Source organism: Leptonychotes weddellii, chromosome 9 (genome assembly GCF_054177405.1).
Source record: "Leptonychotes weddellii isolate Sample4059 chromosome 9, ASM5417740v2, whole genome shotgun sequence".
Classification (NCBI taxonomy): domain Eukaryota; kingdom Metazoa; phylum Chordata; class Mammalia; order Carnivora; family Phocidae; genus Leptonychotes; species Leptonychotes weddellii.
Window position 1 is genome coordinate 104,144,799 of NC_138377.1, and position 18,456 is coordinate 104,163,254.

The window sequence follows — 18,456 nt, forward strand, 5'->3', positions numbered from 1 at the left end:
CATTACATTAAGTATGTACTGTGGTTAATTTTATGCTGTTATGATTTAATAGTGCATCTTTAGGTTTGTTTACATTTTTTCAACCTTTTAGGGGCTGTAAGTATTTTTGGGTGTGTTGATAAATTTTAAATTTATAATAGGTTTGTGTATATTTTATGGTAGTAAATGATAGAGTAGTAGTTACATATATTTAGTACATTCATGACATACCTAACTTTTAATTTTTTTTTTTTTTATATTTCTAGTCTTTGTGATTTTCCTGTGAGTTTTTTCAAATTGTTGCAAATCTCCAAAAAATTTTCCAATATATTTATTGAAAAATTTGTGTGTATAAGTGGACCTGTGTAGCTTGACTGTGTTGTTTAAGGGTCAGCTGAATTATCTTCCTTGAAAATATTCCAATAAATGTATTACCTTTCATGAATCATGTATGCTGGGCAATTTTATTGAAACATTTTTATTTTGAGTTTGGTTATATAACATGAATATAATGGATAGAGTTTTTCTGTGTGTAGGAAATGTGCTGCTGAAAGGTATTGACTTTATAGTTTTGTGTTAAAAGCTTTAATACAGTGTTTCAGAGAGGCAGCACACCATGGTGGCTAAGAGTGGTCTGTCTCATGTGCCGTAATCCTCTGGGTCACCTTGAGCAAATTTTGTGTGCCTCAGTTTCCTGCTTCTTAAAATCCATGTGCAATATTACCTCTTGATGGTGACTGAGAATTACCCAATATGTGTAAGGTGCTTAGAACCATTTATTGGCACATATTAAGTACTCAGGTGTTACATATTATTGCTATTATCCGTTTTATCAACATTGTAACAAACTATAGGCAAGATATGGAGAGTTTGGGTGTTCTCTTCTCTTTTTTTGTAGATGTGAATGAACTGAAGGAATGTCTTTCTGTGTTGGTTAAAGAGCAGCAAGCTCTGGCCATGCAGTCAGCCACTACTACCCTTTCAGCCTTGAGACTCAAGCAGAGGCTGGTCATCTTGGAACGGTACTTCATTGCCTTGAATAGAACTGTTTTCCAGGAGAATGTCAAAGTTAAGTGGAAAAGCAGCAGCGTTTCTTTGCCTCCTGTGGACAAAAAGAGGTAATAATATAATGAAGAAGAAATCCTGATACCAGCTAAATATAAAATGCAGGCTGTTTTGTTTTAGAAAGTTTAAGTACAACTTGCAATATAGTCCCGTTTTTTATCTTACGATATTTTGTTCTTGCTTTCCCTTTTTGTATGTTTCATATAATCTGGAGAATGGCTTTGCTAATTTTCTCAGATTAACAGACTATGCTTCATAATCTGTGCCATTATTTAAAAACCCTTTTCTGTCAGTAGCTGTGGAAGCCAGTGAAGGTGTAGATAAGCATGTCTAGATTTTTGAAAATGGGGTCTGAATATTATGTTCTTTTCGTTTTGTTTTATTTTGCTACTGGATAGGGAATAGTCAGATCATGATATTTAGTGCCTAGTACCTAGCTAGTTTAGATGCTTATTTTTTCTTCCTAATGTGATTTTCTTATTCTTTTATTATAAGAGATTCTTTCAGGCATATCATTTTTAATGTATTGGTATACATCAGCAGATTTTCTGAAACATTAACTAGAATGCTTAAGGCTTGTATAGAGTTTTAGTAGCTGTCTACCACAGTTTTATTCTCAGAAGACTTGACTAAAAGATTTCTAGGTATAACTCATATTTTATGTAGCAAGAAGAGTTTTTTTTTTTTTAAGATTTTATTTATTTATTTGACAGAGCGAGACATAGCGAGAGAGGGAACACAAGCAGGGGGAGTGGGAGAGGGAGAAGCAGACTTCCCGCTGAGCAGGGAGCCCAATGCGGGGCTCGATTCCAGGACCCTGGGATTATGACCTGGGCCGAAGGCAGACGCTTAACGACTGAGCCACCCAGGCACCCCAAGAAGAGTTGGTTTTATTTGAATATAATACTGACTTTTATTCCCTATAGAGCATGGAACGTCCAGGGGCAGAAAGAAGCAGGGGGGGCAAAAAACCTTATTATCTTGCTACTTGGAGATAAGAAGTGCTAAATTTAGCATAGTTCATGGTTTTTTTTTTTTTTTCCTTTTTAAATCTAGTTGAAATCATATTACATGTCCTATATTTGATAGTAGTTTTAAGATCGATTAAACGAAGTGACAGAGGATTTCTACCCATGTGGTGATAGCAAGCAGCATGGTCCTTTCTTTCCTTCTTGACTGGAGTGGTCCTTTGTGGTGATTGATCAGAGAGGGGTTTTGCATATGGGGGTCGTAGATTCTAAGCCTCTCTAAGCATTCCTGTGTGTTTGTTGAATGAGACTGAATTCTCTAAGATGCAGAAGTGGATGAGACCCCAACTGATTTTCTCTGTGCTTTTTCCTTTGTGGTGACATAAGTGTTAATGGGTTAATTGGAATCTGCCTTTCACTAAATCAAACAAGTTCCTAAAATTAAAAAAATATGTATTTTGAGATAATTGTGGGTTCACATGTAGTTGTAAGAAATAGTACAGATTCCTTATACCCTTCACTTACTTTCCCTCAGTGGTAGCCACTTGCAAAACTGTGGTATACTATCACAATGAGGATATAGACTTTGATACAGATTACCTCTCTCAGTCAGATTTCCTTAGTTTTACATGTTCTCAACTCTGTGTGTGCATGCAAGTATGCATGTGTTTCCATACGATTTTATCAGAGGTGTGGATTTTTATTACCACTGCCACAGTTAGAGTACAAGACAAGGAGTCTTTTTATACCACACTCACCCTTTCCCCTCCCCTCTGCCTTATCCTCTGGCAGCCCCTAATCTGTTCTTCATGTCTATTATGTAACCTTGGCTTTTTTTCAATCAGCGTTATCTCCTTGAGATTTTTCCAAGTAGTTGCATGTATCATCATTGCATAGTAGAATTCTTTGACATGGATGAACCTCATTTTGTTTGACCATTCATCAATTGAAGGTCATCTCAGTTATTTACAATTTTTGAGTATTATGAATAAAGCTGCTATGAATATTTGTGGACAGGTTTTTGTGTGAACCTGTTTCATTTCTCTGTAATAAATGCCCTGGAGTTCAGTTCTTATGTCTTATGTTTAGGTTTGTAGGACATTGCTGTACTCTTTCCAGAATAGCTGTACAATTTTACAGTCTCATCAGCTATGTATCAGTGGTTTAGTTTCTCCACATCCTTGTTAGCATTTGGTGTTGTTACTTCTTTGTTTTAGCTATTCTGTTAAAGGTGGCAATATCTTCTAAATTTTTGTAGATTTCTTTTCCTCATTTCTCAACTTACTGGATAGTGGTGGGTTTTACCAACTAGCAATGGGGTTGGATCGTTGACTGGTGTGGATGGGCGTGGGTCCAAGCTCTTTGTTTTTTTTTTTTTCTTGAGTATCTGTAAAATAGAGAGTGACTTACTGAAGATTTAGCAATTCTTACACTGTACAGATTTAGAACTGTTGGGCTCTTTCTCTAGGTTATGACTGCTTGAGGGGAACCCCAGTTTCATGTTTCTCCTGAAGCATTTTTCTGGTGAGGGCTCCTCCTACCTCATCTGAATAGACTCAGCACGTGTGTTTTCTGTCTTAAAGACCACTATATTTCTCATTCAGAAATAAAGTTTAAATTTCCTTATTCCTGTCTCCTAGGCACTCAGTCCCCTTATTAGAGGCAGTCACTAATTAAGGTTTTTTGTGTCTCCTCATGAGCTCCCCTCCTAAGGCTCAGGATTCATAGATATATGCATACTAGCTGCCTCTGTGGGGTCCCCATGTTCTTTACTGCTAATTTTACTTGATGTTTTATCTTGGGACAATCATTCCATATCATTACCCATTTTTAATAGCATTTCCCCCTGATTGTGAAAGCAAACTTTAGTAAGTTTGAAGAATACGGTATATAGTAGAAATACTCAACAGTGTAAAGTTGAAAATAAAATTACTTGCTAGTCATGATGGAGTTTGTATTGTACACTTTTTATATTCTAGATTTTTTTTTTAGAATGATATTTATGATATGCCATTTGTATAACTTCTTTAAACATGCATATTTGTTAACTTTATAAGTAGTAAAAACCTTAAAAGACACATGAGAGGGGCGCCTGGGTGGCTCAGTCGTTAGGCGTCTGCCTTCGGCTCAGGTCATGATCCCGGGGTCCTGGGATCGAGCCCCGCATCGGGCTCCCTGCTCAGCGGGGAGCCTGCTTCTCCCTCTCCCACTCCCCCTGCTTGTGTTCCCTCTCTCACTGTGTCTCTCTCTGTCAAATAAATAAAATCTTTGAAGAAAAGAAAAAAAAAAAAAGACACATGAGAATGATAAGTACTAAATTCAGGAGAGGATAAGCTCAGCAGGATGGGTGCAGTCTCAGGCATTTGTCGTATTGTTCTCTGTGTGTTCCTCAACCCCCTCACCTGCCTTTTCTTTACTACATGACCTTTAACCTCCCATTTATGTATTTATCTGTTTATTTTCTGTTTACCATGTGTCTCTCCCTGACTCATAAGATCAGCTCCCAGAGATTATTTTGTGAACATATCTACAGGTCATTTAAAATTCTTTCTAAATGTCTTTTTCTTAAAGAGAAAACTTCTTTACAAAGGACATTTGATAAAAGTTTTTATATATGAAACTAAAAGTCACACATCGTCATCCTGCTATTTAAAGAAATCTATTGATCATATTTTTTTGTACAAATCCTTCCATGTTACTTACTTTATTTTAGTATTTGCACATTTCTCTGACTGACCAGTTATCACAACTCCCATGTGTGTTGTCCACAGTTCCCGGCCCACAGGCAAAGGAGTGGAAGGACTTGCGAGAGTTGGATCCCGAGCAGCTCTCTCCTTTGCCTTTGCCTTCTTACGCAGGGCCTGGCGGTCAGGTATGTGGGCCCAGAGTGTTCCCTTTCCCCACATCGGAAGACTTGGATTGTCTTCTCAGTTCTGCCACCACATGCCCTTGGCCGATCCCATATGCTCTCTGTGCCTCATTTTTCTTGTTCGTAGAATGAGAGGCTTCAGTCTGTTTGATTTTTCAGGACTGTTCTCTTAAAAAAAAAAAGAAAGAAAAAAAAAGTGTATATGTGCATATATATTCCAGGTAAACCACTGCAGTGTGCATCAATGCTGATTTATTTTCTAGAACAAGAAGTTAGAATTGCACATGGGAGAGTCATAAAATAAAGAACTGACTTTGAGTTCTTGGAGTATCTCGTTGAGAGGAAAGTGAGGGATTAAAAACGTGACAGTGGCATCCTCTCATATGGTGGGGTAGGAGGTCCCTCTGGGAAAGTGGGGAGGGCTTTACTTGTCAGTGCTGCCTGAGGATTGGGTGGCCTCCTCTGATGCATGTGTGTGCCCAGGGGAGGATGCAGATCTCTGCAGCGAGCTGTTACAGGAGTCCCTGGATGCCTTGAGAGCCCTGCCTGAGGCTTCACTCTTTGATGAGAGCACGGTGTCCTCTGTGTGGCTGGAGGTGGTAGAGAGAGCAACCAGGTTCCTCAGGTCTGTTGTGACAGGGTGAGTTCTTTCTTTTCACATCTTAATACATGAATGGTTCTAACATGCTTCAAAGTCTCGTCTCATCTTCTTCTCTTTAGAGCAGAAGGTTTGTCATATGTGTTTCCAGCCCATCCTCAGCTCTGTGATTCTAGATCCTGGTTTTTAGGTTTTCAAATATTTGCTTTTGATATTCTGATTAGACCCAGGAAGCTATCATATTGAATCAGGTAGAAAATGAAAGATGCTTTTGTAATGTATTTTTTTTTAGATATTTTATGATTTGGGAATTAGTCATTCATAAAGTGTTTGAGCACCTATTGTGGGCCTCTCAGTGAGAATGTGGATGCTACCATTCTGAGTGAGTGGTGTTGTCTTAATAGACAGTGTGGGATTAAACAACTACTCAAGATCAAACCTGTGTGTATTCATGTTAGTGTAAAAAAATTTTTAAATGTGAATCATTTTTCAGTAAGGAAAGCCATGAACTCTGATCTTGGGTGCTATGTATTTTTTTAAGAGTTTTTAAATTTAAAGAAAATGTACGTGTTCAAGACATAATTCAGCAGCAAGGACATAATTAAAGGAAAAGTGAGTATTTTCTCATTCCTTTCGCCAGAGGTCACTGCTGTGCCCCTTCCAGTATGCAGGGATACCTGTGGTCTCTATGCTAACAGGCTGTGAGTTCAGCTCCCTAGAATGCTGATGAAGGCATTGCAACAAGGTTTAGGACTGGGAGCCCTGAAAATAGGCTTGGAATTACAGTTGATCCTTGAACAATATTAGGGGGTTGGGGGTGCCAGTACCCACACAGGTGAAAATCCACATGTAACATTTGACTCCCCCCAAACTAATAGCATACTGTGGATTGGAAGCCTGACTGGTAACCTGAATAGTGGATTAACACATATTTTATGTTATATCATTTATTTACTGTATTCTTATTATACTACCTACCTTTTTCTTTTTTTTTTTTTTTTAAAAGATTTTATTTATTCATTTGAGAGAGAGAGAATGGGAGAGAGAGCACGAGAGGGGGGAGGGTCAGAGGGAGAAGCAGACTCCCTGCCGAGGAGGGAGCCCGATGTGGGACTCGATCCTGGGACTCCAGGATCATGACCTGAGCCGAAGGCAGTCGCTTAACCAACTGAGCCACCCAGGCGCCCTACCTACCTTTTTCTTAAAATTTTTGTATTTCTAGGCAACATGGTTCATCTGTGAGTTTTTTCAAATTATGGCAAGTCTCCAAAAAATTTTTCTATATATATATATATATATATATATATGTTGAAAAAAATCTGTATAAGTGAACCTGTGCAGTTCAAACTCGTTCAGAGGTCAACTGTAATTTCAAAATTCAACTGTAATGGTGATGTCAGAAGGTCCTCCCTTCCCCATCTTGGGTTAAGAAGACTTGTTATTTATTATTGGGGAAAAGTTAAAATATTTCTTTGGTCAGAGATAAAAATAAGCATAACATTTTGCATATATTTGCCATGTGGTTTTAGAAGTTGATGTTTCTCCACTTCCATAGAGGGATGTGGATATTCCACGTCATTGAAAGTGGAAACATACCTAAACATTTTTCTACTCATGATTTGAATAATGATAAAAATAATTTTATGCTATGGAAACTGGAATATGTTTTCTAATGTAGTCATCTTACAGTATCTGAATTAATTCTTTCAATAAGAAAATATCTTTACAAATTAATTGTATGCTTTAAAATCTCTTATTAAATTTGAGTAGTCAGTCTCAGAAACTTGATTCTAAATATTAAAAATATACATGCTGTCTTTAAACTCTAATGTTACTTTGTTCTGCTTTCATTTCAGGGATGTTCATGGAACGCCTGGTACCAAAGGGCCGGGAAGCATTCCCCTTCAGGACCAGCACCTGGCCCTGGCCATCCTGTTAGAGCTGGCTGTGCAGAGAGGCACGCTGAGGTGAGGGATGCCTCAGGCTGGGAGCATTTCAGGGAAATGTCTCTGTATCTGAACATCTGTTTCATTTTATGGCATTTCATTGAATCATTTGTGATTGTAGAAAACATGTGGTATTCTTCTATAATCAAGAACCATATCCCAGGACTTTCTCTTCTTTTAAAACTGGGTACACTTAGGTTTCTTCACTTCCTTTTTTTTATGTTCAACTTTCTAGTAGTCTAGGAGCTGTTCTTTTTTTTTTTTCTTTTAATTTTCCTCAAATAATGATTTTTATTCCATTAATTAAGGTCCTAGGAGTTCCCTTTAGAAAGTGCTGTTTGAGGGGTGCCTGGGTGGCTTAGTTGGCTAAGCGTCTGACTCTTAATTTTGGCTTAGGTCTTGATCTCAGGGTCATGAGTTCAAGCCCTGGGTTGGGCTCCAAGCTGGGTGTGGAGGCTACTTTAAAAAAAGAAAAGTGCTGTTTGAGTTTCTTAACTGGTTTTATATGTGGATATCTTGTGCTAAAATCTTGGCATTGATTCAGTGATTTTACTGCCAAGAATTATTTTCATGGTATTATTTTAATGGTATCCTTTCGAATATGAAGTATTTCTTCTATTTAATTAGCTAACCTGCTTTTATTTTTGGCAGACCATGGCAATAAAAGCTAATCTGTTTTTGCTAGAGAATAAAGATATTTTCTCTTTCAGCCAAATGTTATCTGCCATCCTGTTGTTGCTTCAACTGTGGGACAGTGGGACCCAGGAAACTGACAATGAACGGTCCGCCCAGGGCACCAGCGCCCCCCTTCTCCCTTTGTTGCAAAGATTCCAGAGCATCATCTGCAGTAAAGATGCCCCTCATACAGATGGTGACACTCACGTAAGTATCGTAACAAGATTTTGCATTTAAGTAGCTGTCTTGATTCAGTTATCCTAAAAGACTTAGACTTTTGGGGTGCCTGGGTGGCTCAGTCGTTAAGCGTCTGCCTTCAGCTCAGGTCATGATCCCAGGGTCCTGGGATTGAGCCCCGTTTCGGGCTTCCTGCTCAGCGGGAAGCCTGCTTCTCCCTCTCCCACTCTGCCTGCTTGTGTTCTCTCTCTCGCTGTGTCTCTATCAAATAAATAAATAAAATCTTAAAAAAAAAAAAAAAGTTAGACTTTTATAAACAAGCCCAGAGTGCATATCTGTGACAGTAGTTGTCTCTAGGGGAGAGAGTGAGTCAGATGTGGGACAGGTGTAGGGATGTCATGGAGTGAGTTTCAGTTGATGTGGTAGAATATCACGGGAGCATGAGACCTGTGTGTGTGTGTTCTGGATTGTGTGTACTTAGTAGGAAGAATGTATTTCTTGACATGTATCAACTTGTACTTTTAGAGAGATTCCTCTGCTGCTCTTTGACCATGCAGTTTTCTTTCTGCTGAACTGGAGCCATTGAGCCCTTCATGTTTGTGGGTTTAGTGCTTGTGTGTTTCTAGCAGCCTAGAAACTTGCTTTGGCTGCGCTTTGGCTGTGATGGGGAGTGAGTTTAAGATGCTGTGGAAGATATAAAGAAGGCGTGCTCATCTCCATGAAGGAGTTAGTAAGAGGCATGAAAATGGGTAAAAATTCTGACAATTGAAATTTCAGGAACAAAATGTGAGAGTCAAGCAGGTCCTTATGGGCACTTGCAATGATAATGTGGAGAGGCAGCGCAAGGGTTTGAGGCTCAGTTGGTGTGGGATGAAGTGTGTGTCTGGTTCAGAGGATGTGCTTTACCATGAGGTCGTGTAGTTGCCTAGTGGTTAACGTTCATTTGTTTTGACCCTGCCTAGAGAAGTCAGGTAAATCTTTCTCCTCCATGTTCCTCCATATGCCATTTATGGAGAAGACCTCAGATCGGTGAGTACCAGCTGCATTGCAGCACAGAGCTAAGTCTGACATGCACCCTTTTTTTTAAGATTTATTTATTTGTGAGAGAGAGAGTGCGTGTGCAGCGTGGGAGGGGCAGAGGGAGAGGGAGGGAGAGAGTCTCAAGCAGACTTCCCACTGAGCACGGAGTCCAACGGGGGGGCTCAATCTCACAACGCCAAGATCATGACCTGAGCTGAAATCAATATTTGGACCCTTAACTGACTGAGTTACTCAGGTGCCCCTGACATGCACACTTTTAAATACATATTAGAAAAAGAGCATTGAAAATAGTGGCTTACTTTCTTGGCCCTTCCTGTGTGCGGGGCATTGTGTGGAGCATGTCACCTAAGTCATCACTGTGTTTAGTCCTAGAACAGCGAGGCTGGTGGCAGAGGAGGGCCTGCCTGGGTCCTGGGTGTGAACTTGTGGGACTGCTTCTTTTTAGAAGAGTTTGATCTTGTAGGTCTTTTCTGGAAAGGCAGCTATTCCATTATAAAGTTAATTTTTCTATCACTTGGCAGTCTTTAATGGGAATAAGGCTATTCTGCCTTTAGAAAAGAATGAAATTTGTTACTTAATGTGCAGGTAATACTAGGTTTTCTCCAGGATGGGTGGCATTTAGGTTAAAATAAGTGGTTTTGGTTTTCAGTTTACAAAGCCAGTTTGAGGTGCAGTGCTGTGTTCCTAGGAAGCTTGCTCTGTATTTTGAGGGCTGCTGGAGGGGTGAGTCTGCAGGGTGGCTGGGCCATGTCATTGACCTGTGTGGAGTATGCACATGGAAATGTGCAGGCACCACTGTGTGTAGTTTTACAGCAAGTGTGTAAACATGTGGATGTGTAGTGTCACTGGATCAGCAGCACTTCTCATTTGATGGCCAAAAGGAGTAGGTTTACAGATAATGCATAACTGTGACTACCAAAATATAAAGAGTGGTTAAGGGCTAATTATGTTACTTTAATTTTTCCTCTGTTCTCAAGAAGCCTGTTTACTTTTCTTCTGTAGCTTTTGTCTGGTCCTTTGAGCCCCAATGAGAGTTTCCTGAGGTACCTTACTCTTCCACAAGACAATGAACTTGCCATTGACTTAAGACAAACTGCGGTTGTTGTCATGGCCCATTTAGACCGCCTGGCTACTCCCTGTATGCCACCTCTGTGTAGCTCACCAACGTCTCATAAGGTATGTGAGATAGCAGTGTTTGTTCTTTGTATGTTCTACAGTTAGTTGCACTCCTAGATTCTCACTCTGTGCCAATATGGAGACACTTTCTCTGGTATTGGGGGTGGAGCTGGTTACAGCTTTAAAACATGTATACACTTTAAAGTGTTGTCAGTGGTCAGAGCGAGTGATGAGCAAGCTGAGGTGCACAGGACTTTAGGACCCAATCCAGCATCCCAGGTTCCAGATTCAGGAGATGTGTCCCCAGAGAGCTCTCCTTTATCTGAACAACCACATGCTGTCCTGCCTTCCTCAGGGAGGTTCCAGCGCTTTTTTTGTATAATAGGAGCTTAGGCCATGGGCTGTCTTGATGCTGCTCAGAGCAGTGATAACGCTAATCTACATGTGTGAAGAGCCTGCCAGTGCAGGCCCCCTGAGGACTTCACACACACAGTTGCATCTGGCATCACAACACTGTCCCACTGTATTGATGAGAAGATTGCCATTTGGAGTGGCAGTGAATTTTGCCAGGGTCACACAGAATAATCCTGGATTTGAATCCAGGTTTTTCTAACTTTTTATTTTTAACATGATTTATATTTATTTCATTTTACCATCTTTTTTTTTTTTTTCCAAATAAGTATATTCACATGGTTCAAAGGTCAAAATTAAGTGCAAAGACACCGTTACTTTCTCCTCCCTGTCCCCTCATCCGCCTGGTTTTGCACCTGCTGCTTTTCACTTTTCTAGTCTCTTACATATCCTTTCAATATCTCTGGTATTAGCATTAGTGGTAGCATGTCGTAGCTTGTTTTTTTCACTACACAGTATGTACTGAGGAGCTTTCTCTATTAATAAACAGAACTTCTTTCTTTATTTTAAAGCAACTCAGTATTCCATATATGGATCTATCATGATTTTTTTGATGGACACTGTGTTGCCAGAAGTTTGCTACTCAAGTACCGCTGCAGTGACTAGCCTTGTACGTTTGTTCTGTTTGCACGTATGCATGCGCCAGTGATTGACCTGATACGGGTGGACACGTTAGCTGATTATCACAAAATTGCTCACATACAACTTGATCCTTCTCACCCATACCAACAGTAGGATACTTGTCTCCCAGCCTCTTGCTTAGGCTTTCAGGTTTCTTCCTGTTACTACAAAAATGGTAACCTGATACAATCTGAGCATTTTAAAATATGTTTAATGTCTATTTATATTACTTTTAATGGTTTCTGTTAAAATGAAATGCTGTGGAAGAATAATAACCTGTTCAGTTACTTCATCTTACCTGTTAACTGAGGTAATATGGAATGTTATGACTTATTTTGATGTTTTAGATCAGCTCCTTTCTTTACATGCTTTGTTTTTATCCTATGGTATCTCAGTGTTACTCTTAGCATAAATTTTTCTTTCTTTTGAGTAAGAAAGAAATATTCTTGCCACCCCGTAAAGAAGATGTTTACTTACCTTGTTATCTTACAGGGATCATTGCAAGAAGTCATAGGATGGGGGTTAATAGGATGGAAATACTATGCCAATGTGATTGGTCCAATTCAGTGTGAAGGACTTGCCAACCTGGGGGTCACGCAGATCGCCTGTGCAGAAAAGCGCTTCCTGATCTTGTCGAGGAATGGCCGCGTGTATACGCAGGCCTACAACAGTGACACGCTGGTGGGTGTTTTGGGGCCCAGATCACTTCCCTTGGTGGGCACTTTTCTACTACAGGTGCTACAGAATTCTAGTCTTTATTTCTGAAGATTTAGAAGCATCTGTTCATTGTATTTTATTAGTCTTACTTAATAATCTTAAATAATTAAGATCATTATTGTCAAAATTTGGGGGCAGAATTTCTTAGTTGTTAAGATCAGGAGCTCCTTACAGTAACATGCATTGCCCATCATGATTCCCATTTGTAAACTAATTTTCCACGTGTAAACTCAGTATATTTTGGGGGCCAGATAGTAACAGATAAGGGAATTGGGCCTTGTGGGGTGTTTTTGACCTTGAGTTGTGAATTTCCATTGTGTGGAAGTGGCCTAGTCACATCACAGAGCACTTGGAGGCTGCCCACTCTTCTGTTGGTAGTGGGCAGGGCGTCTGGACGATTGGATGGCAGCCTCCAGAAGCTCATGTTCTTTCAGTTCTAGGAGAGTTTGTTAAAATGAGATGCATAATTGAGAAGAGTCATGCTGTTTTGTGTTTTAGTGCTTGTGTGTTTCTAGCAGCCTAGAAACTTGCTTTGGCTGTGCACTCCTCCATGTTCCTCCATATGCCATTGGTCATGCTGTTTTCATTGTCCTTGGACTGCTTACTAATTTTCTTCCTATTTTTACCCTTTTAGGCCCCACAGCTGGTCCAGGGTCTTGCCTCCAGAAACATTGTGAAGATTGCTGCCCATTCTGATGGTCACCACTACCTGGCTCTGGCAGCCACGGGAGAGGTGTACTCCTGGGGTTGTGGGGATGGTGGTCGACTGGGCCACGGGGATACTGTGTACGTATGGTCGATTCTTAAAATTGACATGCTTTCCCTTTGAGTTGCTGTATCCAAAATAGGATGAAAAGAAAAGTGTGGCTGGTTATTTTATAGCTACTCTGACATGTAGGGCTGGGGTGGAGAAGGCTATCAAGATATGTCAGCCCCTGGGTAATGCTATGGGAGTTCTGCCCATAGCACAGAGGATGATGTCAGTTGCCCTTCCTGTTCTTCTCTCCCAGATTCAAAGCTTCCAGCTTTTGCTGTTCCTATTTTAACTACATATACCAATACCCCACACTGTGGAGTTTCCTAAAGCAAATCCCATTGAAACAATCCCTTGTTTCTTCATACACAAACAGTTCAACATGTCTCTAAGAGATAATATCCTCCTTTCCTTAAGCCATTCCATTTTCATAGGTACAAAATTCAATAATTTAATGTCCTATTTTGTGGAAGCTTTTGATTATTGTGAGAGACCAGGAATAAAACAAAATGGTTGTTCTAAATGCAAGGTTGTAAAAATGGAGAGTTCCCACAGCTGCCACAGAGTGGAAGGAACCCTTTTATATGTTGCTGGCTTAAGTGGGGAGCCTGGTAGAGAAAAACTTGGCCCTAGATTAAAATTGAAGATGCACCCCCACTTCAAGAGGGTTAGAGGCATGAACAGAGTTGAGAGGAGTCTGGCCCCTTCTCACTGTGGTGGGATGGAGATGGACATCCCTGGGTAGAGTCTCAAACTGTGAAAAAAGCTGAGCAATGTGTATTGTGTGTTAGCATTCAGCAGAAATATTCCAAACTTGACAGTACTGTAAGGGATTCAGACAAATGTGGTAAAATGATTGTGAGAAACAAAGGATTGCTAATTATAGAATTTAGAATTGTTATTCTCATACTAAAGGAGGTGAGGTGGGTGGGGCACATAGGACTTGAAAGGATGGAGATACAGGCTGGGCACATTAGTTTTTTCCTTCTTTTATGTTATTTGTAATTTGTACTAAATTACAAAAAACTAGTATATACTCAGTTGAGATTAAGTGCTAGATGCTAGATTAAATAACTTGTCCATTGCTCGAGAAATTGAGGGAAGGAAAAGAGATCAGTGAAGATGGTAGGAGTTGGAGGGAAACTTGGGGGTTGAAACTTGAGCTGAAGAGGGAGGGATAAGTGGTATCAGAGTAGGGTTGTTCAGCTCTCCCTGTGCCTATATGTGCCCATGCTTTTGTGTGCATTTATTTATTTTGCAGAATAGTGGGTCACAAAGTCAGTAAACCATGTCTTTGGAGAGGGTAGAGTTGGGTGTTACCAATCATAGTATACATATTCTGGATTATAAGCATAGGGCGTTTTGCTAGTTTTGAAAGTGAAGAGCCATCTACTAAGATTGCTCCCTAATTAATCCTTACTGCCTTCTATTTTCATTTGTAAAATATAGTTTGGAGTGTGATTAGTAAACCTTGCTCCTTCATTCCTTCCTTATTTAACAAATGTGTAAATTTTAACCACTGGTATGAGGTCTACAAATCCATTTGTTTTAAGAGTACAATTTGATGAGTTTCAGCAAATGCATGCAGTTGGGGAACCACCACAACTGAGAGAACATTTCTGATGCCCCTGCTACTTTCTTTGGACCCCTTTGCAATCAAACCCTGCTCTCTACTTCCAGTTCCTGATCTGCCCTCTATCACTATGTGGTATTTTGTTCCTGGCTCTTTCACTTAGCAGAGTTCCTGAGCTTCAGCCAACTTGTTGTGTGTGTCAGTAGTTGCTTTGTCCCTGTTGCTGAGTGGTCTGTCTGTGGATGGGTCACTGTTTTGGACCACTATGAACAAAGCTGCTCTAGACTTGATTGTACGAGTCTTTAACAAACCTGTTTTGATATTTCTGCTGGATGCCATGCTTGGCATCAGGTGCCCAATAAACGATCAATCATGGAAGTGTTGGGTGTTTGAATTCTATGTTCCTTTATTATTTCATAAGGCGCCTGAAAAGCCAAACTGTCTTGGCACTCTGATAGTTGATTCAGATAGTTATTTTCTTTGCTAACACTAATAGGACATGCGTTGAAGGACATTCACATTTGTTTCCTTTCTCTCCACAGGCCTTTGGAAGAGCCTAAGGTGATATCTGCTTTCTCTGGAAAACAGGCTGGGAAGCATGTGGTGCACATCGCGTGTGGAAGCACATATAGTGCGGCCATCACTGCCGAGGGGGAGCTATATACCTGGGGCCGAGGGAACTACGGCCGACTAGGCCACGGTACATTTGCTCTGAGCCAGCTCGAGCATGCAGTGGGAGGTTGCCTCTTTTGAGGATCTTACAATAACGATTGTCCTATCTGTTTGAAGGCTCCAGTGAAGATGAGGCCATTCCAATGCTGGTAGCTGGGCTTAAAGGATTGAAGGTCATTGATGTGGCATGCGGGAGCGGGGATGCTCAAACCCTGGCCGTGACAGAGAATGGTACGCAGTGCTTATGCTGCCCGAGCAGATCCTCAGGATGAGGAGTGCCGCTTTCCTTGAGGGAGTGAGTGCACCTCATGTGGCTGCCCCTTTGTCCATCTTTAAGTGGTGTGCACCTTAGGGTCCATGGCAGAGGTTAAGAAGTTACAGGACTTCTAACATCTTTTACCTGCATCCAGAGAGCTAGTTAACAGCTATATCCTCCCTATTTGGGCATTTCATTTTTTAATAAAAAAATGAGTTACAGTGGAATAATTGACATTCTGAATTGTTTCTAGTTATTATATATTTCCTCATGTTCAGCTACCTTTGATTCTCTGTGGTAACTTAGAACACTGCTTAGTCTATGTGGATTCTAGTATAATGCTACATTGTTCGCTTGTTTTTAATTGTACTTTTGTATTTGTGTTCATTACTGAGATTGTACTCATTTTGCTTTTCCTTTGAAGGGTACATTTAGCAGGTTTGATGGTTAGAATCTTACTGATTTTTAAAAACTATTTGTTAATATTGTGAGGGTCTGTCTTCAAAATTGTGGGGATCTGTCAGAATCAGCTGGGGAGCCTCTCTGTCTGCCCTCCTGCAGAAGTTGAATGGCACATTGGGAACTGACTTAATTCTGGGGATTACTTTCTTTTTTTTAAAAATTATTTATTTATTAGTTTCAGAGGTAGAACTTAGTGATTCATCCGTTGCATATAACATGCAGAGCTCGTTACATCAAGTGCCCTCCTTAATGCCCATCACCCAGTTACTCCTTCCCGCCCCCGCCAGCAACCCTCAGTTTGTTTCCTCTAGTTAAGAGTCTTTTATGGTTTGTCTCCATCTCTGATTTCCTCTTATTTTTTCTTGTATTCATCTGTTTTGTTTCTTAAATTCCGCATATGAGGGAAATAATCTGATATTTATCCTTCTCTGACTGACTTATTTTGTATAGCATAATACCCTCAAGTTGCATCCACATCATTGCAAATGGCAAGATTTTATTCTCTTTGATGGCGGAGTAATATTCCATTGCATATATATACCACATCTTCTTTATCCATTCATCTCTCGATGGACATATGGGCTCTTTCCATAGTTTGGCTATTGTGGACGTTGCTGCTATAAACATTGGGGTGCATGTGCCCCTTCCAGTGACTATGTTTGTATCCTCTGGATAAATACCTAGTAGTGTGATTGCTGGATTGTAGGGTAGCTCTATTTTTAACTTTTTGAGGAACCTCCATACTGTTTTCCAGAGTGGCTGTACCAGGTTGCATTCCCACAGGCAGTGTAAAAGGGTTCCCCTTTTTCTGCATCCTCAACAACATCTGTTTTTTCCTGAGTTGTTAATTTTAGCCATTCTGACTGGTGTGAGGTGGTATCTCATTATGGTTTTGATCTGTATTTCCCTGATGCCAAGTGATATTAAGTGTTTTTTCATGTGTCTGTTGGCCATTTGTATGTCTTCTTTGGAGAAATGTTTGTTCATGTCTTCTGCCCATTTCTTGGTTGGATTATTTGTTCTTTGGGTGTTGAGTTTGATAAGTTACAGATTTTGGATACTAGTCCTTTATCTGATAAGACATTTGCAGATATCTTCTCCGATTCTGTAGGTTGCCTTTTAGTTTTGTCAGCTGTTTCCTTTGCTGTGCAAAAGCTTTTTATCCTGATGAAGTCTCAATAGTTCATTTTTGCTTTTGTTTGTCTTGCCTTTGGACACGTGTCTAACAAAAACTTGCTGAGGCCAAGGCCAAAGACGTTGCTGCCTGTGTTCTCTAGGATTTTGATAGATTTCTGTCTCACATTTAGGTCTTTCATCCATTTTGAGCTTATTTTTGAAACTGGACAGTGGTCCAGTTTCATTCTTCTGCATGTGGCTAATTTTCCCAACACCATTTGTTGAAGAGATTGACTTTTTCCATTGGATATTCTTTCCTGCTTTGTCAGAGATTAGTTGACCATGGAGTTGAGGGTCCAATTCTGGGTTTTCTATTCTGTTTCACTGATTTATGTGTCTGTTTTTGTGTCAGTACAATATTGTTTTGATGATTACAGCTTTGTAATACAGCTTGAAGTCTGGATTTGTAATGCTTATTCCTAGGTATCTTACGGTTTTTGGTGCAATTGTAAATGGGATTGAGTCCTTGATTTCTCTTTCTTCTGCTTCATTGTTAGTGTATAGAAATGCAACTGACTTCTGTGCATTGATTTTATATCCTGCCACTTTGCTGAATTTCTTTATCAGTTCTAGCAGTTTTTGGGTGGAGTCTTTTGTGTTTTCTACATAGAGTATCACGTCATCTGTGAAGAGTGAGAGTTTGACTTCTTTGCTGATTTGGATGCCTTTTATTTCTTTTTGTTGTCTGATTGCTGTGGCTAGGACTTCCACTACTATGTTGAACAGGAGTGATGAGAATAGCCTTTTGATGTATTGTTGGATCCTATTAGCTAGTATCTTGCTGAAAATTTTTGCATCCATGTTAATCAGGGATATTGGTCCATAATTCTCCTTTTTGGTGGGGTCTTTGGTTTTGGGATCAAGGTAATGCCGGCCTCATATAATGAGTTTAGAAGTTTTCTTTCCATTTCTATTTTTTAATCAGCTTCAGAAGAATAGGTATTAATTCTTCTTTAAATGATTGGTAGAATTCTGTTGTGAGGCCACCTGGACCTGGACTCCTGTTTGTTGGGAGATTTTTGATTACTGCTTCAGTTCCTTTCCTGGTTACAGATGTGTTCAGGTTTTCTATTTCTTCCTGTTTCAGTTTTGGTTTTTATGTTTAGGAGTGCATCCATTTCTTCCAGATTGCCAAATTTGTTGGCATATAGTTGCTCTTGATATGCTCTTACAATTATATTTCTTTGGTGTTGGTTGTGATCTCGCCTCTTTATTTATGATTTTATTATTTGGGTCCTTTCTCTTATTGACATATCTGGCTAGGGGTTTATCGATCTTACTAGTTCTTTCAAAGAACCAGCTCCTAGTTTCATTGATTTCTTCTGCTGTTTTTGATTTATATTTCATTGATTTCTGCTCTAATCTTATTATTTTTCTTCT

General features: G+C 39.9%; 1 protein-coding gene across 7 annotated transcripts in view; it reads left to right on the forward strand.

Annotated features, from left to right (window-relative positions):
- Positions 1-18,456, forward strand: part of HERC2 (HECT and RLD domain containing E3 ubiquitin protein ligase 2) — a 236,769-nt gene that overhangs the window by 45,331 nt on the left and 172,982 nt on the right. For all 7 annotated transcript variants that reach the window (XR_014148742.1, XM_081831489.1, XM_081831490.1 and 4 more), the window contains 10 exons: positions 878-1,097; positions 4,784-4,884; positions 5,365-5,521; positions 7,336-7,446; positions 8,136-8,307; positions 10,321-10,494; positions 11,959-12,147; positions 12,818-12,969; positions 15,053-15,210; positions 15,300-15,413. Coding sequence is in view for 6 of the 7 variants with exons in the window: in XM_081831489.1 (XP_081687615.1) it covers positions 878-1,097; positions 4,784-4,884; positions 5,365-5,521; positions 7,336-7,446; positions 8,136-8,307; positions 10,321-10,494; positions 11,959-12,147; positions 12,818-12,969; positions 15,053-15,210; positions 15,300-15,413 (1,548 nt within the window). In the remaining variant the exon portion in view is untranslated. The remainder of the gene's footprint in view (positions 1-877; positions 1,098-4,783; positions 4,885-5,364; positions 5,522-7,335; positions 7,447-8,135; positions 8,308-10,320; positions 10,495-11,958; positions 12,148-12,817; positions 12,970-15,052; positions 15,211-15,299; positions 15,414-18,456) is intronic.